Raw genomic sequence first — 14,568 nt, 5'->3', positions numbered from 1 at the left:
AATATAATTATATATATATATATATGTTTGTGAATATATATATATATATATATATATTTATACACACAAACACATATTTGTATATAATTTTTTTTGACGAATTATATATATATAATTATATATATAAAGAAAAAAGAAAAAGAAAAAAAATTAAAATAATATATTTTATTTTAGATGAAAACCAAAATAATTTAGAGCCATTAGATTTTGGAATGATAAAATAATCTTTTTACTCAAGAATTACATGGCATGATTTGACAAATAGGTGATGTGTAAGTGACATTGCATAACACCTAGAATTGAGGCCACAAATTTTAAGCCTCATTGAGGCCACAAATTATTTTCCTTTATGGAACAACAACATCTAATATTCATTTGAATATTGGCCTCTCGATAATGAGTTCACTTCAAACTAGTTATTTTTTTTTTTGAAGTGGCAAACTAGTTACCTCATACTGACCACTTTTGAATTCTAAAGGACTATATGTGTGTGATAATGAGATCACTGACTTTATTTATATTGACAAAATGTGTGTCGTACCATGTACTGTTGTTTCCCCACTTTAACCAAATTTTTTGAAAATGTCCTTTCTATCACTTTAATAAATTCAAGACATTAATGGAATGAAAATTTAGATAAATTAATACATTTCTACTCTCTTTATCTCTTTTCTCTCGCTTTATCCTCTCATCAATAACTATTCCTTTGATTTATTTATAACTAGCCTCATATCCGTGCAGATGGATGGACTCACAAAGTCATATGAAAAATAAAATGAGGTGATTAATTTTGATTTATCAATTTATCGACTTGCTTGTAGATGTGAGAATTTGAAATGAATGCAATTATCTATTCTATACTATTTCCATCCACGTCTCTTTTCCATATTTATCTCTTTATTTATTTCTTATGTTTATTACTATAATAATCCTTGTATTTATTCGTTTCAATTAACTCGATAAGAGTAATTAAGGTAGTTTAAAATTTGGTGAAGCTTTTGAGGGCTTCGCTTTATAGTAGTAGAGATAACTGTATTCTCTAATAATAAATTTACATTTACTTTATACTCTCAATTTACACATGTATAGTGCGTGTTATTCGTCACACATGTTTAACAAAATTGTGAATACATTATAATGATTCAGATTATTTAAATTTTAATAAAGAAAAAAAATTATTAAGAAACTTTGAAAATGATAATTTTGATAATTGCTAGTGATTCTGCTGGAATCTAATCCACATATTGTTGTGTTGTACATTTGTACTAGTTTGTCGTGACCGTCGACCTCGAAGTAGCGGCGGCTCTTCTCCGACTCTAAACTCCGTTATGGCTTATGATTCTCTTTCCGCTACAAACTCTTGAAATATTGTTTTCTTTTTCTATTATTACAACTCTTGAAATATTTTTACATTTATATTCCCATTTTTCTTGATATAATTTTAAATGAAGAAAATAGAACCTCCGCGAAACCCAAAAAAAGCATGCCTTCCACATAAATCGACACTCCGAACTGGCACACCGATTACAGGGGCACTTCCGTCTTTCCACTGTCCCTGGCATGCGTACTGATTTTATGGCTATAAGACACAGCCAAGACCTTCCCTTCTTCCATCCACACCCGTCGCACCAATGGCTCACTCTCACTCCCTCAGCCTCTCCCTCCTCTCCGCCACCCTCCTCATCCTCTGCTCTCTCGCCCACGCCACTTACCCTGGGCACATTTTGACCGTGGTCAACAACTGCCCCTTCCCCATCTGGCCCGCCATCCAGCCCAACTCCGGCAGCCCCGTCCTCGAAAAAGGCGGGTTCGCCCTCCCCAGCCTCACCCACCGCTCCTTCCCCGCCCCGACCCAGACCTGGTCCGGCCGGATCTGGGCCCGCACCGGCTGCTCCCACTCCCACAACCACTTCTCCTGCCTCACCGGCGACTGTGGGGGCAAGCTCGAGTGCAACGGCGCGGGCGGCGCTACCCCCGCAACTCTTGCCCAGTTCGTCCTCCACCACGGCCCCAACGACTTATGGTCCTACGGCGTCAGCCTCGTCGACGGCTTTAACATCCCCATGACGGTGACCCCGCACGAGGGGAAGGGCGTCTGCCCCGTCGTCGGCTGCAAGGCCAACTTACTGGCCACGTGTCCCGATAGGCTGCAGGTGAGGTCACCCGCCGGTCACGGCCCCGTGGTGGCGTGCAAGAGCGCGTGCGAGGCGTTCGGCACCGACGAGCTGTGCTGTCGGAACAAGTACAACAGCCCTCATACGTGTAGGGCGTCGAGCTTTTCGCAGTACTTCAAGCAAGCGTGTCCGGCTACGTTTACGTACGCGCACGACAGCCCCACGCTCATGCACCAGTGCTCGTCGCAACGTGAGCTCAAGGTCATCTTCTGCCACTAGGTGACGACAGCAAACGGTGCCGTTCGGCGGTGGTGTGCAGCTTGGTTCCAGCCCTTGGTTTCGAATAAATATTAGGAGGGAAATTACTAGGTTTAGTGCAGTTTCTAAGCTTGTTAACTTCCTGTGTTGGTTCGTATGGCGGTCTACTGGGAATCTGGGTTGGCTTATGTAGTTTGTTATCTGTAATGTTTTGGGCTTTGCTTGTTTTAATGAATTGAAGAATTTAATTCAATTAAATTCGAGGCATTTCAAGCAAAGGAAAATTGACTAATGATGTAAGAAGTACTGCTCAAAGAAAATTTTCTCTTTACGTTTTAGTTCTGGTTCGGACTTAGGAGGAGTCGTTCGGTTAGGTTAGTTTCATTATTTAATTAGTCCATAGGTTATCAGACTGGTTTAATACCCAGTATTATTTTAGAACGCTAGAGCTTCGATGATGAAAAGATTTGAAAAAATGAGCTGTGACTTGTTGATAAATTATAATTCCAACATTGTAAAAGTCATGGTTCGATTCTCATCGATATATGTAAGGGTGAGGTGGGCAAAGGAGTTTAAAAAAAAAAAAAAATCACTCGGGTCACTAGATTAGACACTGTTTACTGTTTTTTTAATATTAATTTCTATCCTAGACACTGTTTACTGTTTTTTTAATGTTAATTTCTATCCTCTAATTTACTGGATCAGTTTCATGACCTATAAGGCTATAAACTGATCTAAAGTGACTCAGGTCAGTGTATAGGCCACTAAACTGATCCAGAAAGGCCACGAAACTGAACTAAAAAGTGACACAAGTTAATTTAAAAACTGTGTCAGTAATCCAGAGTATGTAAATAAACACAAAAAAAATATTAAATTGTATATGACTCAGTAACCGAAACTTACTTTAATACTCTAATAAACAATTGTACTGTGGACTATGGTCTCTTTGCTTAAAGAGAAGTGTGGATAAGAAAGAAAGGACAATGATTCGCGGAGAAAAGATTGTGAAGTAGGCACGGCGAAGTTCCATAAAGAAAAACAAAGCGGCAAAAGCTTATCTTTAAAGGAGAGCGAATCTCTGAAGGATATCTGATGGAGCAGAGGAGCAGGGAGCAGGAGTAGCGGTCCGTCGTCAGCCACTTGAAAACAGCAGAGGCTTCTTTTCTCGAAATTTCCCCGTCCTTTGTTTTTACTTTACATGAATCACTGTGCTATCACGTGTAGCGTTTGCTTTATACGAGTCTCTTCCTCAGAGGCCTTGTTCGGAACAATCCCAGTAACAGGATTTCCCTCCATTTTCTTTTTCAAATTTGTATGTAGATCATCGCATAAAAAATTTATGTTTAACAAATAAATTATATAAAAGAATGAAATTCACTTATTTTTATTTACTATCTACACTTTTTCTTTAAAAAAAAAAAAATTGAATTGAAGGAGGTCAGCTATTTATTGAAATAGAAATATTACAGCGATACGATGCCCGAAAACATCGAAAATGAAATAAAACAGTATGAAAGGAAAATTACAAATGAAATAGAAAAATTTTAAAACTCAAGAGTAGCAACGTTGAGACGTAGTACTGATTTTACACTACGGATTGCAGCCGTGTAGTGAATTAAATAGTCGGTGGTTTGACTACCCATGTAACTCCAACGCCCTAATTGACAAAAGCTAACTTGGCGCCGGAATGAGGGCACTCTCCCATCTAAAGATCGAAGCCGGCCAAGGGTGTTAGAACATGACCATGTTGGCAGACGATCTTTCACGAACAGATACTAAAGAATTGGGTCCTGGATCCAATACTAATAAAGCACAGGAGCCCCAATCCATTCTTGCAAACAAACAACCCACAAAAGATAATGGGTCGCAGTCCAAGCCAAACGTCCACCCGGATCCCAAATTCGGATCCAAAACTGTGGAGGCCCAAAGCTTCTTGTCCACCCATGGCTGCTTCGGCCCATGTCCAAAACCTCTTGGGCCCAGAACCCACTAGGTCGTTGCCCAGTACCCACCGCATCTGGGCAATCCACCTTACCGCCGGCGACACACCAAGTATCCGCCATGCCGCCAATCAAGGGGTCGTCGTCTGCCTTACCACGCAGATCTCGAAGATCACCGACTGCCTAAACAAGGCCGCCTACACCACCAGTAACAGATCCATAGTCCGGACGAGATAACAGCAGCCGCATACAATCTGGCCGAAGGAAAATTCTCTGTCATAACCATCGATTGACCACCACGTCAACAACATCGCTGGAAAGAGGCAACCGACTGAGGTCACCTTGACTTCTATCCGAACCCCACTCCTCCCAGTAATCACCGCCACCCTGCGATGCCATCTCAACAGAACGTTGTCCCATCGACCTAGCCCCAGCAACGCCCAAACTCCCCACAGGAGAGCCACTGCCACCGAAGGCAAGGAAGATGAAGACGAAGAGGCCGAAGACTGAAATTTCCTCCATGAATCGAGTAGGTATAGGTCATGGCGAACGAGAGAGGGCCGCCGTTCCACAAACCCTAGCAGAGCGCTCTGCTAGGTCTTATTTTAAGTGATATAAAATTTAAAAAAAAATTGATTTATTTGAAAAAATATGAAGGTCTGCATTGGAAAATGAAGAGTTTTGATTTCACATTCATTATAAAATTCAAAACAATTCTATTAAAAAATTCAGATTTTTTCTTCCTCATCACCTATATTAGAGCATTTTCAACCGTTAAATATTCAAAACTCAAAAATCAAAATTCCTCTAATTTTCATTCTCATAATGTTTAAACTATTAAGCTTGTGTGTCAAAATTCTTTTTATTTGTATATAGTTGGCATAATAGTTCAGAATACAACTGTTGAAAAGTTAAAACAGCCTTCAAATTATCATCTATGCAAACAAAAATCATTTAATTTTGCAATTGAGCATATCTAAATCTTTTGTATAGAGATCAAAAACGAAACATGCCATTTTTTTTAAATTTGTTTTTTATAGATCTAGAGGTCTAAATCTAGTAATATCTATGCATTGTGTTAACTCCGCAATTGGAATTTAAATAGATTAACAGTGTCCAAGATGTAGATGTAGGTGCAACTTTGCAAATCCACGCTTCGATATTTCTATTAAGTTAAAACAACTATGCCAAGTCTATGTATCATACTATGACAAACATTTAAAGAGCAAATCCAGGTTAATATGTAGTCGCTGAGTTTCCTTCTATAATTTATGCATATAGATGGTGCAAAGAAGTGTGGATAATATGTAAATATATGAAACCGGTAAAAACACTAGTTTTTAAAATATGTGAGTAAATCCGCAGCATCGCGCGGTTCATCTAGCTGCCTGAAATGTATAGATAATAAATGCATGCAATAGTTGGAAAACAATTATATAAGAATAACGTAGGGGTAAGTGCTCCGGCCAGCTCTACCAATGGAGCTATAATCCTCACACTTTATTGTTATGTGTAACAATTTGTTTTTGGGATGTTAACAATTAATTTAAGTGAAGGTGATGATCGGGGATTATCATTTATGTGGTCGCCGGCATCAACATCTGTACTTCTGTAGGAGGACCGCCACGACACCTTGTAATTCTCGGTCATGAGGAGCATTCCAAAATTCTCTTTGGACAAAGCCATTGTTGGCACGCAGCAAACAGTTTGTAGAGGATAGTTGGACAGTGAACAATGTAAACTGAAGACTACAATTGTATGTTCAATCGATCATGTAATAGCTATACATAATATTGGTGAGACTTGATTTATTTGATGAATATCGGTATATATGGAAGATTTATTTGTAACAATATTAGGCCTGGGCATAGTCGGGCCGGGTTGGTTTCAGGCCCAAACCAAAGTCGAATCGATCCAATCGGAAATCTCATTTATGACACCGAACACCATATTGTTGCTAGCTTGGGCCGAATTCCGGAATCGGGCCTGGTCGGTTTGGGTTTTATTATGGCCCAAATTTTCATTTTGAAACCCAATGTGAAATCTTATTTCTAGGCCTATTATAGTCAATTTTCAGCCCATAATGACTTTTTCAGTCTATAATTTTCACTTTTAGTCTTTCACAAACGTGAAGAGAAGCATCACAAAATCCAAGTGCATATAATCCAAGCACTTGCAAAATCTAAGCATCACTAACATTACAAACATTATTCAAAATCCAAGCACTCAAACTTGAAAAATCTAAGCATGAATGGATGACAACCTAAAATTTCAACCATAAATCATAACATGATAACATCATAACTCAGCACATCTCCAACTCAGTTTTAGTAGGTTCTTGATATAATTGGGCCACACCATTAGCTCTTAACCGATCACTGCAGCAAACCAAGCATTCAACCATCTTCGGTGTCAAGCTAGCCCTAAAAGGATCGATAACCCTTTTACCAAGGCTGAAAGCACTCTCGGATGCCACTGTTGAAGCTGGAACTCCAAACACATCTCTAGCCATTTGGGACATAATAGGGTACCTCGGTGCATTCTCTTTCCACCAGTCCAATAACGGAAAATCCTTATTTGAAGGGTCCTCGGAAGCCTCTAATAGATACTTGTCAACCTCATTTTTAATCTCCACAACATATTTCTCTTGTCGTAACAGCATAAACTCATGCATGGTTTGAGCATGGCTGTCCTCTTCAGAAGCATCCGCAGCTGCAGTTTTGAATTGGGGAATGGTTGCATGAGCAGAAGCTTGGGCAGCTTCTGGATCAGCCTCCAAATACTCTTGAAACATTGCCAAAAAAAGGCTTTTGATCTCAACAACAGCGGCTGCAACCATCTCTGTCTTGCATCAGCTTGGGGAAGAAATATTGAAGATAAAGCAACTTGTATCGAGGATCCAAGACAATAGCAATCATGAGAACCTTGTTCATGTCTTCCATTTTCCTCCAATACTTGTCGAACTTCTTCTTCATAGATGTCCCAATGCTTACTAATAGATGATCATCGCTGCAAATGCATTTGTCAAGCTCTCTGACAATGGTGCACATCCACAACAAGGGCTGATTTGCTGTGACAACCTTGGTTCCACTAAACTGAAGTGTTGCATCATAAATTTTTTTCAGAAACTTCACCAACCTTGCTGCCTTGTTCTAATCAGCAGCAAGTGGAGGCCCATCCCTCTTCTTGCCGCCAACCCTTTCTTGAAAATAACTTTCAAATTGAGAATCCTCATCCTCCAATCTCAGAAATGCCTTTCTAAACTTAGCAGCAATGTCCAAAATAAAATAAGTGCTGTTCCACCTAGTACAAACATCCAACGGAACTGTGGACATATTAGAATATACTTTTTCTTGCAAAGCACACTTTCTAAACTTCTCCAATCTTGCAGGAGAAGACCTAATATATTTGACACAGTTCCTAATGGCATCGATGTATGAATCCAACTCCTCCATGCCATCTTTAACAATTAAGTTAAGGATATGGCAACAACACCTCATGTGCAAAAACTGACCATTTAAGATCAGCTCCTTCCAATTTCCTATCTTTTCCTTCATATAATCGAGGGCCACCTGATTAAGGCTAGCATTATCGACAACTATGGTAAAAACCTTTTCTATTCCCCATCCTATCAAGCATGACTCCACAAGCTTCCCAATAGTCTTACCCTTATGGTTAGGAATGACAATGAAGTTCAAGATCCTCTTGTGTAAAACCCGATTTTCATCGATGAAATGGGCTGTGAGAACCATATAATTGACATTTTGGATCGAAGTCCAAGTGTCAGTGGTGAGGGAGACTCTCTGAGAGTAGGTGGCTAAAATGTTTTTAATCCTAGTCTTCTCACCTTGGTAGAGATCCCAGATATCTCTAACTACTTGCCTATGGGAAGGTGGTTTAAATAAAGGCTGAGTTACCTTCACAAAATCAATAAAACCTGGTGCCTCGACAAAACTAAAGGGTAACTCATCCCTACTGATCATTTTAGCACAAAACAGTCTAGACCTGCTTTCTTCATACCTAAGTGCGGTAATATTACCTCCATTATCAGCATAATCAAATACCAGATGCTTCTGTTTCTTCGATGGTATGTATAAGGGACACTTCCGGCAGGTATACAACATGTGGTTCCTCATACTTGAAGTTACATTCGACTTGGAGTGCACATAATATGTTTGTGGGCAGTAGTTGCATTTGCTCGAGGATTATCCATTTTCGAACCATCAGGATTGGTGAGCTTAGTGAAGTGATCCCAAGCTATGCTCTTGTTCTTCCTTTTAGGCGCAGAGTCAGCTTCAGGTTGCTTAGATGTTGCAGTATCAGCAGTAGTTGCAGTAGTAGAAGCAGGCTGGGCTAATGGAACAATTCCCATAGCTGCTGTATATATTTACTTGTTGTAAATTAAAAACTATGCTATATATATATTGCTCATTTTCAGAAGGAATACCGTAAAAGTTTAGGGAATTGAATTTACAATGGCAATTCATATATAGGAATTACACAATATGACTGATCCACAATTCGCAATAAGTGAATCGGAGCTAAATCTTCTTAAACTAAATTACATTCAATATTGTAATGGTCAACTAGCTAACTAATACGGTGATTGAATACAATAAATATAGAAATATACAATATAAGGCAAGGTAGAATAAGGAAAACTTTAATTAATTTTTAACAAATCCATTAATTGGGGAAACCACATAAATTTTGGATTCCAAAAATAAATATTTCTATATGTTTCTAGTCGAATATTAATTTCCTACCATTTTTCATGATCTAAGGCGCATATATATATGATCATTTGCTTGTTCAATTTCACCCTAAGTGATCTAAAAAATGTCTGATCCTTATCCTCCCTGTGATACCGGACTGTTTGGATGCCCCAGTCAAAGTTTGTACTCTCTCTCTCTCTCTCTCTGTGAATACTTGTAGGCTTTCTCATATTTTAATACTATTGTTTGATTTTTCACAGGATACAAACATTCGTGGCCCGAGCTCGTCGGAAAGCCTGGGAAATTAGCTAAACAAATAATAGAGAAGGACAACCACTTTGTTACAGTCTTGATCCTAAAACCAAGCGACTTAATAACTGGAGATCTTTGTTGCAACCGTGTATATTTTTGGGTGGATGACCATGGCAATGTTACAAGCTACTATCCACCCAGAACAGGATAGCGAGGAACCTTGTGATATGTACCCTAAAGAATAATGATGTATACCTTGTGATCGATCACCAGTGAGCCCAACTTATTTAAAATAAATTGCCAATAAATCATAAATGTATGTTACCCATTGATGATATGAAATATTATATTTCTCAAATGAGATTGAATGTGAAGTCCAATATTTCTCAATTTTTTTGTTTTCTAAAATTTCTCAAATGTTTTTTTAAGTAAAAATTTATATACCATGTCTGAAGTTTTTTTTTTCTCCTATTTTAGATTGTATGGAACCAACAATTTTCGAGTTGTTGTATTAGGTATGATGTCACGCCCCGAATTTTGAATAACAAATTCAAATCCGAAACTTGAATAATAACCAATACAAATATCGTCCTGAATTTTTTTTTTCTTAACCAGCGTCTCACAAAACATAAAACAAACCTCGAAGCAAACTATCTCTCAGGTCAAATATTACAATACCACCATAAATAAAAGTTACGCTCGAAAGAGTCTACAACACACCAAAATAGGTTAAGTGCTGACGTCAACCCCGCTGCTCTACTCAGCTCACTTTCCACCCTGATTATCCTGACCGGCAAGATTATCCGCTACACCGTTTGAATAGTGTACCGGGATTGCAACAACACAAAACCTTCGTGACCTTAATTTCATAATCTGAGCCCACAACAATCAAAAACAAAACCCACAAACACCAACAATCAACAATCGGTTGCAAAGTAGAAACCAAAGTTGTAAAACCCACAAACAATATCAGAAATCAAAGCAGAAAACTAGAAAACCCTAAATCTAAATTCCCAATTTTACTAATTTCATCACAATATCACATACCAGAGCCCCGAAGAAGAGAGAGACGTCAGAGATGGCTGAGAGAGACATCGGAGATGGAGATCCGTGGTGTTCATTCGGAGAGTTGAGAGAAAGTGACTCGAGAGTGTACTGAATGAAAGTGAGATCTGAGATGAGTGAGATCAGCTGTGTGGGTAAGGGGGTATTAGGTTTTCTTTTTCATTTAGATTCAGTGAGGTAAGGTGTACTGAAAGAAAAAATAAAACCAATCAAATATGGACACATGATATAAATTATAGATATTTTAATATATATTAGGAAAATCGGTCGGGTCGGTTGTCAAACGGTCGGAAATAAGTTCAACCCCGATTCTGACCTGCATACAGTCGGTTTCGGTTCGGCAAATATGGGTTTTTTCCTTTCTTAATTCGGTTCGGAAACCAAATCATATTTTTCGGTTCGAAACGGTCGGAAAACCGTTTTGCATTCGGTTATGCCCAAGCCTAAACAATATATTTGTACATGCATTGGATGGATGCCCGAGCATTGAGAAGGAAGGACGCTTTCAGAGGCGAAAGGCCATATAGAGTTACAGACATACTTTGTGGAAACAATATTTAATTATACATCTAGACATGTATAGACATAAATTAACGTTTCAGAATGGAGCGTAACGCTCCGCCGACTCCCGCAAGGGAGGCCTCTTGATTGCGACCAGTTTCAGGTGGTTGTGATCTTGTGTTTTTGACTGCGAAGGGATTCTGCTCCCCTTTCTCTAGTCTTCCTCTTGGTGGTGCCGACGGATTCTGGCGGTACTCCTTGCTCCTAGGTTGTTGCCTATTCCTGTTCGTCGCCGGCGCTAGCTGTGGCGACGGTGGTTTTGAGGCCAATCTACAGGTGAATCAGTGCGTTAGAGGTGCGACTTCTCTAGGGAGGTCTGATGTAAGGGCAAGATTCACTGTTTGGCCTACAGATTGTAGCAGGGAGGACATCGATGGTAATCACGGGTTCGATTTTTTGGTTTGGTCTGAATGGGACAGTTTAGATCTGATGGAGATGAAATCTTGCTCTCTGATCGGTGATGTGGGTAGGGGATATGCTCGATGTGGCTTGATTACCAGCGACCTAGAGGATGGTTGGCTATTTGGCAATGCAGCAAGCGGATGGGATCCTCCGGCGGGTGATAGCGGCATTGAGCATGCGTTCATTAAACTTAGGGCAATTAGCCTTGCTTTTGGTGCGGATGTTAGTGGTAAGGACCGCGGTGGCTTGGCTGTTGATAGAAGCGGTGCTGGTAGCAATGGCGGAGGTGGAAGTGATGGTGGCGGCTGGTGCGACGACATGGCTTTTTCTCTCCATACACCCAGAGTTTTGACTGATTGGGCCACTTGGGCCTTGACTTGGTTTATGGGCCTACTCATTGGCCTAGGGTTTCATAGGGCCTGGATTACCCCTTTGTTGTGGGGTTGGATGGATTGGGTCTCTATGGCCTATGTTACTGTTTAAATTTTGTTTAAGTCGCAAAAACCAGAGCCTTAGTTGAAACCATTTTATGTCTGCTTCGAGGTTTCTAGGTTTTTGTTAGAATAATAGTGCGTGGACTTCCTAAAAGGTGGGTGTACTAGGGACTTTTTGGGATTTTATTCTTCTAGAATAGGGTTTTCATGAGGTTCTAAGGAATTATTCTTTCTATCGACCCCATAGGGTGTTTCGTTTTTGTACTACTTGCTGAATTTAATGAAGAGCTGACCTATTTCGATCAAAAAATGTATAGACATAAATTTTCTGCATCAAGTCAGCCGGTCAGATTTACTTTTTGAATTAATATAAATACATATGGAAACTTTTTTATGGGCAACAACAAATAAAATATTGTCAACATTAATTTCCCTAATTGATTTACTACAAACATTTCTCTCAGAAAATTGATTTCTCTAATCTTTTTTTATCATAAAAAATCAAGAATAGCCCGGGAGCTATGATATGTTAGTCATTGACTAGAAACGACAATTTTTTTTCTGACAAAATTCTATAGAAGTTCAAAAATCATCCTCTCTATTGGATGTAATATGGATAATTTTTTTTGTTAATTACCGTCCAACGACTCAGCTGCCACATTGGATTTATTGTCTTTCTTTATCTTGCTAACTCAACACATAAATTTTAATTCATAATATGCCTTTATTTAATATATTTTGTGCAAAAAAATAGTAAAAGTTAATATATTAATTGTAATCCTTTTTTGAATCGAAATAATTGGACTAAGATTTATAATTCAGCAAGCAGTACCAAACGACAGATCCTTATGGGGTCGACAATAAAGAGTCGTCCTTTAAGACTGGCAAAGCACCTATTCTAAATAAATAGAACTTCTCAGTCTAGAGTACACCCACCTTTTAGGAAGTCCACGCACCCTGATTATAACAAAGTCTAAGCATTCAGAAGCTAATTAAATAAAGATACAACCAAGCACTTGATTTTGCGACCCATAAAAATTAAACATTACTAGTAGAGAGGAAGATGCCATAACACCCTCTTCACTTCCTCCATCTTTGGAGGAAGCTTCCATATGCTCAGAACCAGAGTCTCCACGACTCACCTCCTCAGTTGCCTCAGCATGAGACAGATCACCACACTCTTCCTCATGTGCCTTCTACTTCTTAGGTTTCTTTCCCTGCAGTTCCTTGTCAAGGACTCTTGCATATTTGGGTTTGTTCTTGCTCCCCTTAGGGCGTCCCAACTTCTTCTTCTTGGTGAGATCACCAATTTTCCATTCTTGTGTTGAAGTACCAACTGCATACCATCATCAACTTCAAGCATAGGCTCAGAAGGGGTTACATACCTTTTCCCAATTCAGCCTAGAACATCCCCCGCCTTCCTCTTACTCTCTAAGATTGATGGTTTCTATGGAGATGGTTCCAAAACCAAAACGTCGTCCCCTCCCACCATTCGCCAAAGGCAGCAAGCTCCTAGACGCAGACCTACCAAACAAACTAAAAACCTAACCAAAACTACTCAGAAAAATATGAAAATTTACAATGATATACTAAACACACAACGCGTCCAGCAAAAAAAATTTGAGAATTTTTGGAGTTGATTTACTATATTAAATAATTACAGGAAAATAGAGAACATAAAGTAAAATGAAACTGAACAGATTTGAGATTGGTTGATATCAAGATGATGAAACTAGCTAGGAAGGAAGTATCCACCCCAACAATCACACACAACACACTTTGTCCAATTTATAACCAATTAACTCAGTTGAAGACGCTCAGCTTGACTCGGTACGCTTGAACACAATCTATTACCCTTTCTTACTTTGTATGCTAGGCAGGAAGTGCTTTTTACCTAGACTATTCTCAAGCAATGCAACCTAAAGGTACATTTATTAGATTAAACATTCAGAGATCATTATATTTGAAAAGAGTTTGAGCAATCACTAGGCATCGCAAATAACTCAGCGCCTCGCTAAACCTAGGGTTTTGTTTACTTGCTATTGAAAACCACCAATTACTTCTCTATATAATTTGAGGAATCCAACTATTGATCCAAGCATCAAACCATCAAAGTATTAGAACCCTAGCATGCATACTAAGTAGGCCTCCAAAGCATACAAACATAGAATTCATCTATGAGAAAACAGTAAGCAAATACAGAAGCTTCTGGTGTGTACCTTGACTAGCTGTACTGGGCAGAGTAGTGACCTGTATTGTTCCAGGTGCCGACCATTGTGAGCGCCGGCTAGCTGGGTGCCAGCCCCGACCCATGGTTTGGCATGTAGGCGGTCCTGCAAGGTCTTGGTGGTAGTACCAAACCTTGTGTCAGTCAAGTATTTGCTAGTATGTACAAGTCCCCTAAGTTTCCATTCAAAATGTTTCTTGGGTGGGGACTTGATCAGTTATGGTACAAGGGTTGATAGATATTGTGCCTGTATGAGTTCCCCAAGTTCCCGATGAAGGAATATCTTGATCGGGAGGTGTTGAGTTGTGTCACTGTAGGTAGCTAGGCTACAGTTTATGTATCCAATGGGTAAAATGAGGGCTTTAGCCTCTTGTACTCGTTGGGGTTGGTTGAGGGCTTGAGCCTCTTGTACTCGATGGGGTTGGTTGAGGACTTGAGCCTCTTATACCCGATAGGGTTGGTTGAGGGCTTGAGCCTCTTGTACCCGTTAGGGTTGGTTGAGGGTTTGAGCCTCTTGTACCCACTAGGGTAGATGAGAGCTTGGGCCTCTATGAGGGCTTGAGCCTCTTGTACCCGCTAGGGCTTGAGTCTTTAGTACCT

General features: G+C 39.5%; 1 protein-coding gene across 1 annotated transcript; it reads left to right on the top strand.

The window, feature by feature from the left end:
* The first annotated feature begins 1,601 nt into the window (after positions 1 to 1,601).
* Positions 1,602 to 2,703, top strand: LOC112166435 (osmotin-like protein). The gene has a single exon (XM_024303282.2). The coding sequence runs from the start codon at positions 1,632 to 1,634 to the stop codon at positions 2,391 to 2,393; it is 762 nt and encodes a 253-aa protein (XP_024159050.1). The 5' UTR covers positions 1,602 to 1,631; the 3' UTR covers positions 2,394 to 2,703.
* The last annotated feature ends 11,865 nt before the right edge of the window (positions 2,704 to 14,568 follow it).

This window comes from Rosa chinensis, chromosome 5 (genome assembly GCF_002994745.2).
Source record: "Rosa chinensis cultivar Old Blush chromosome 5, RchiOBHm-V2, whole genome shotgun sequence".
NCBI lineage: Eukaryota > Viridiplantae > Streptophyta > Magnoliopsida > Rosales > Rosaceae > Rosa > Rosa chinensis.
Note: the sequence above shows the minus strand (reverse complement) of the source record. Positions and strands in the feature narration are given on the sequence as shown.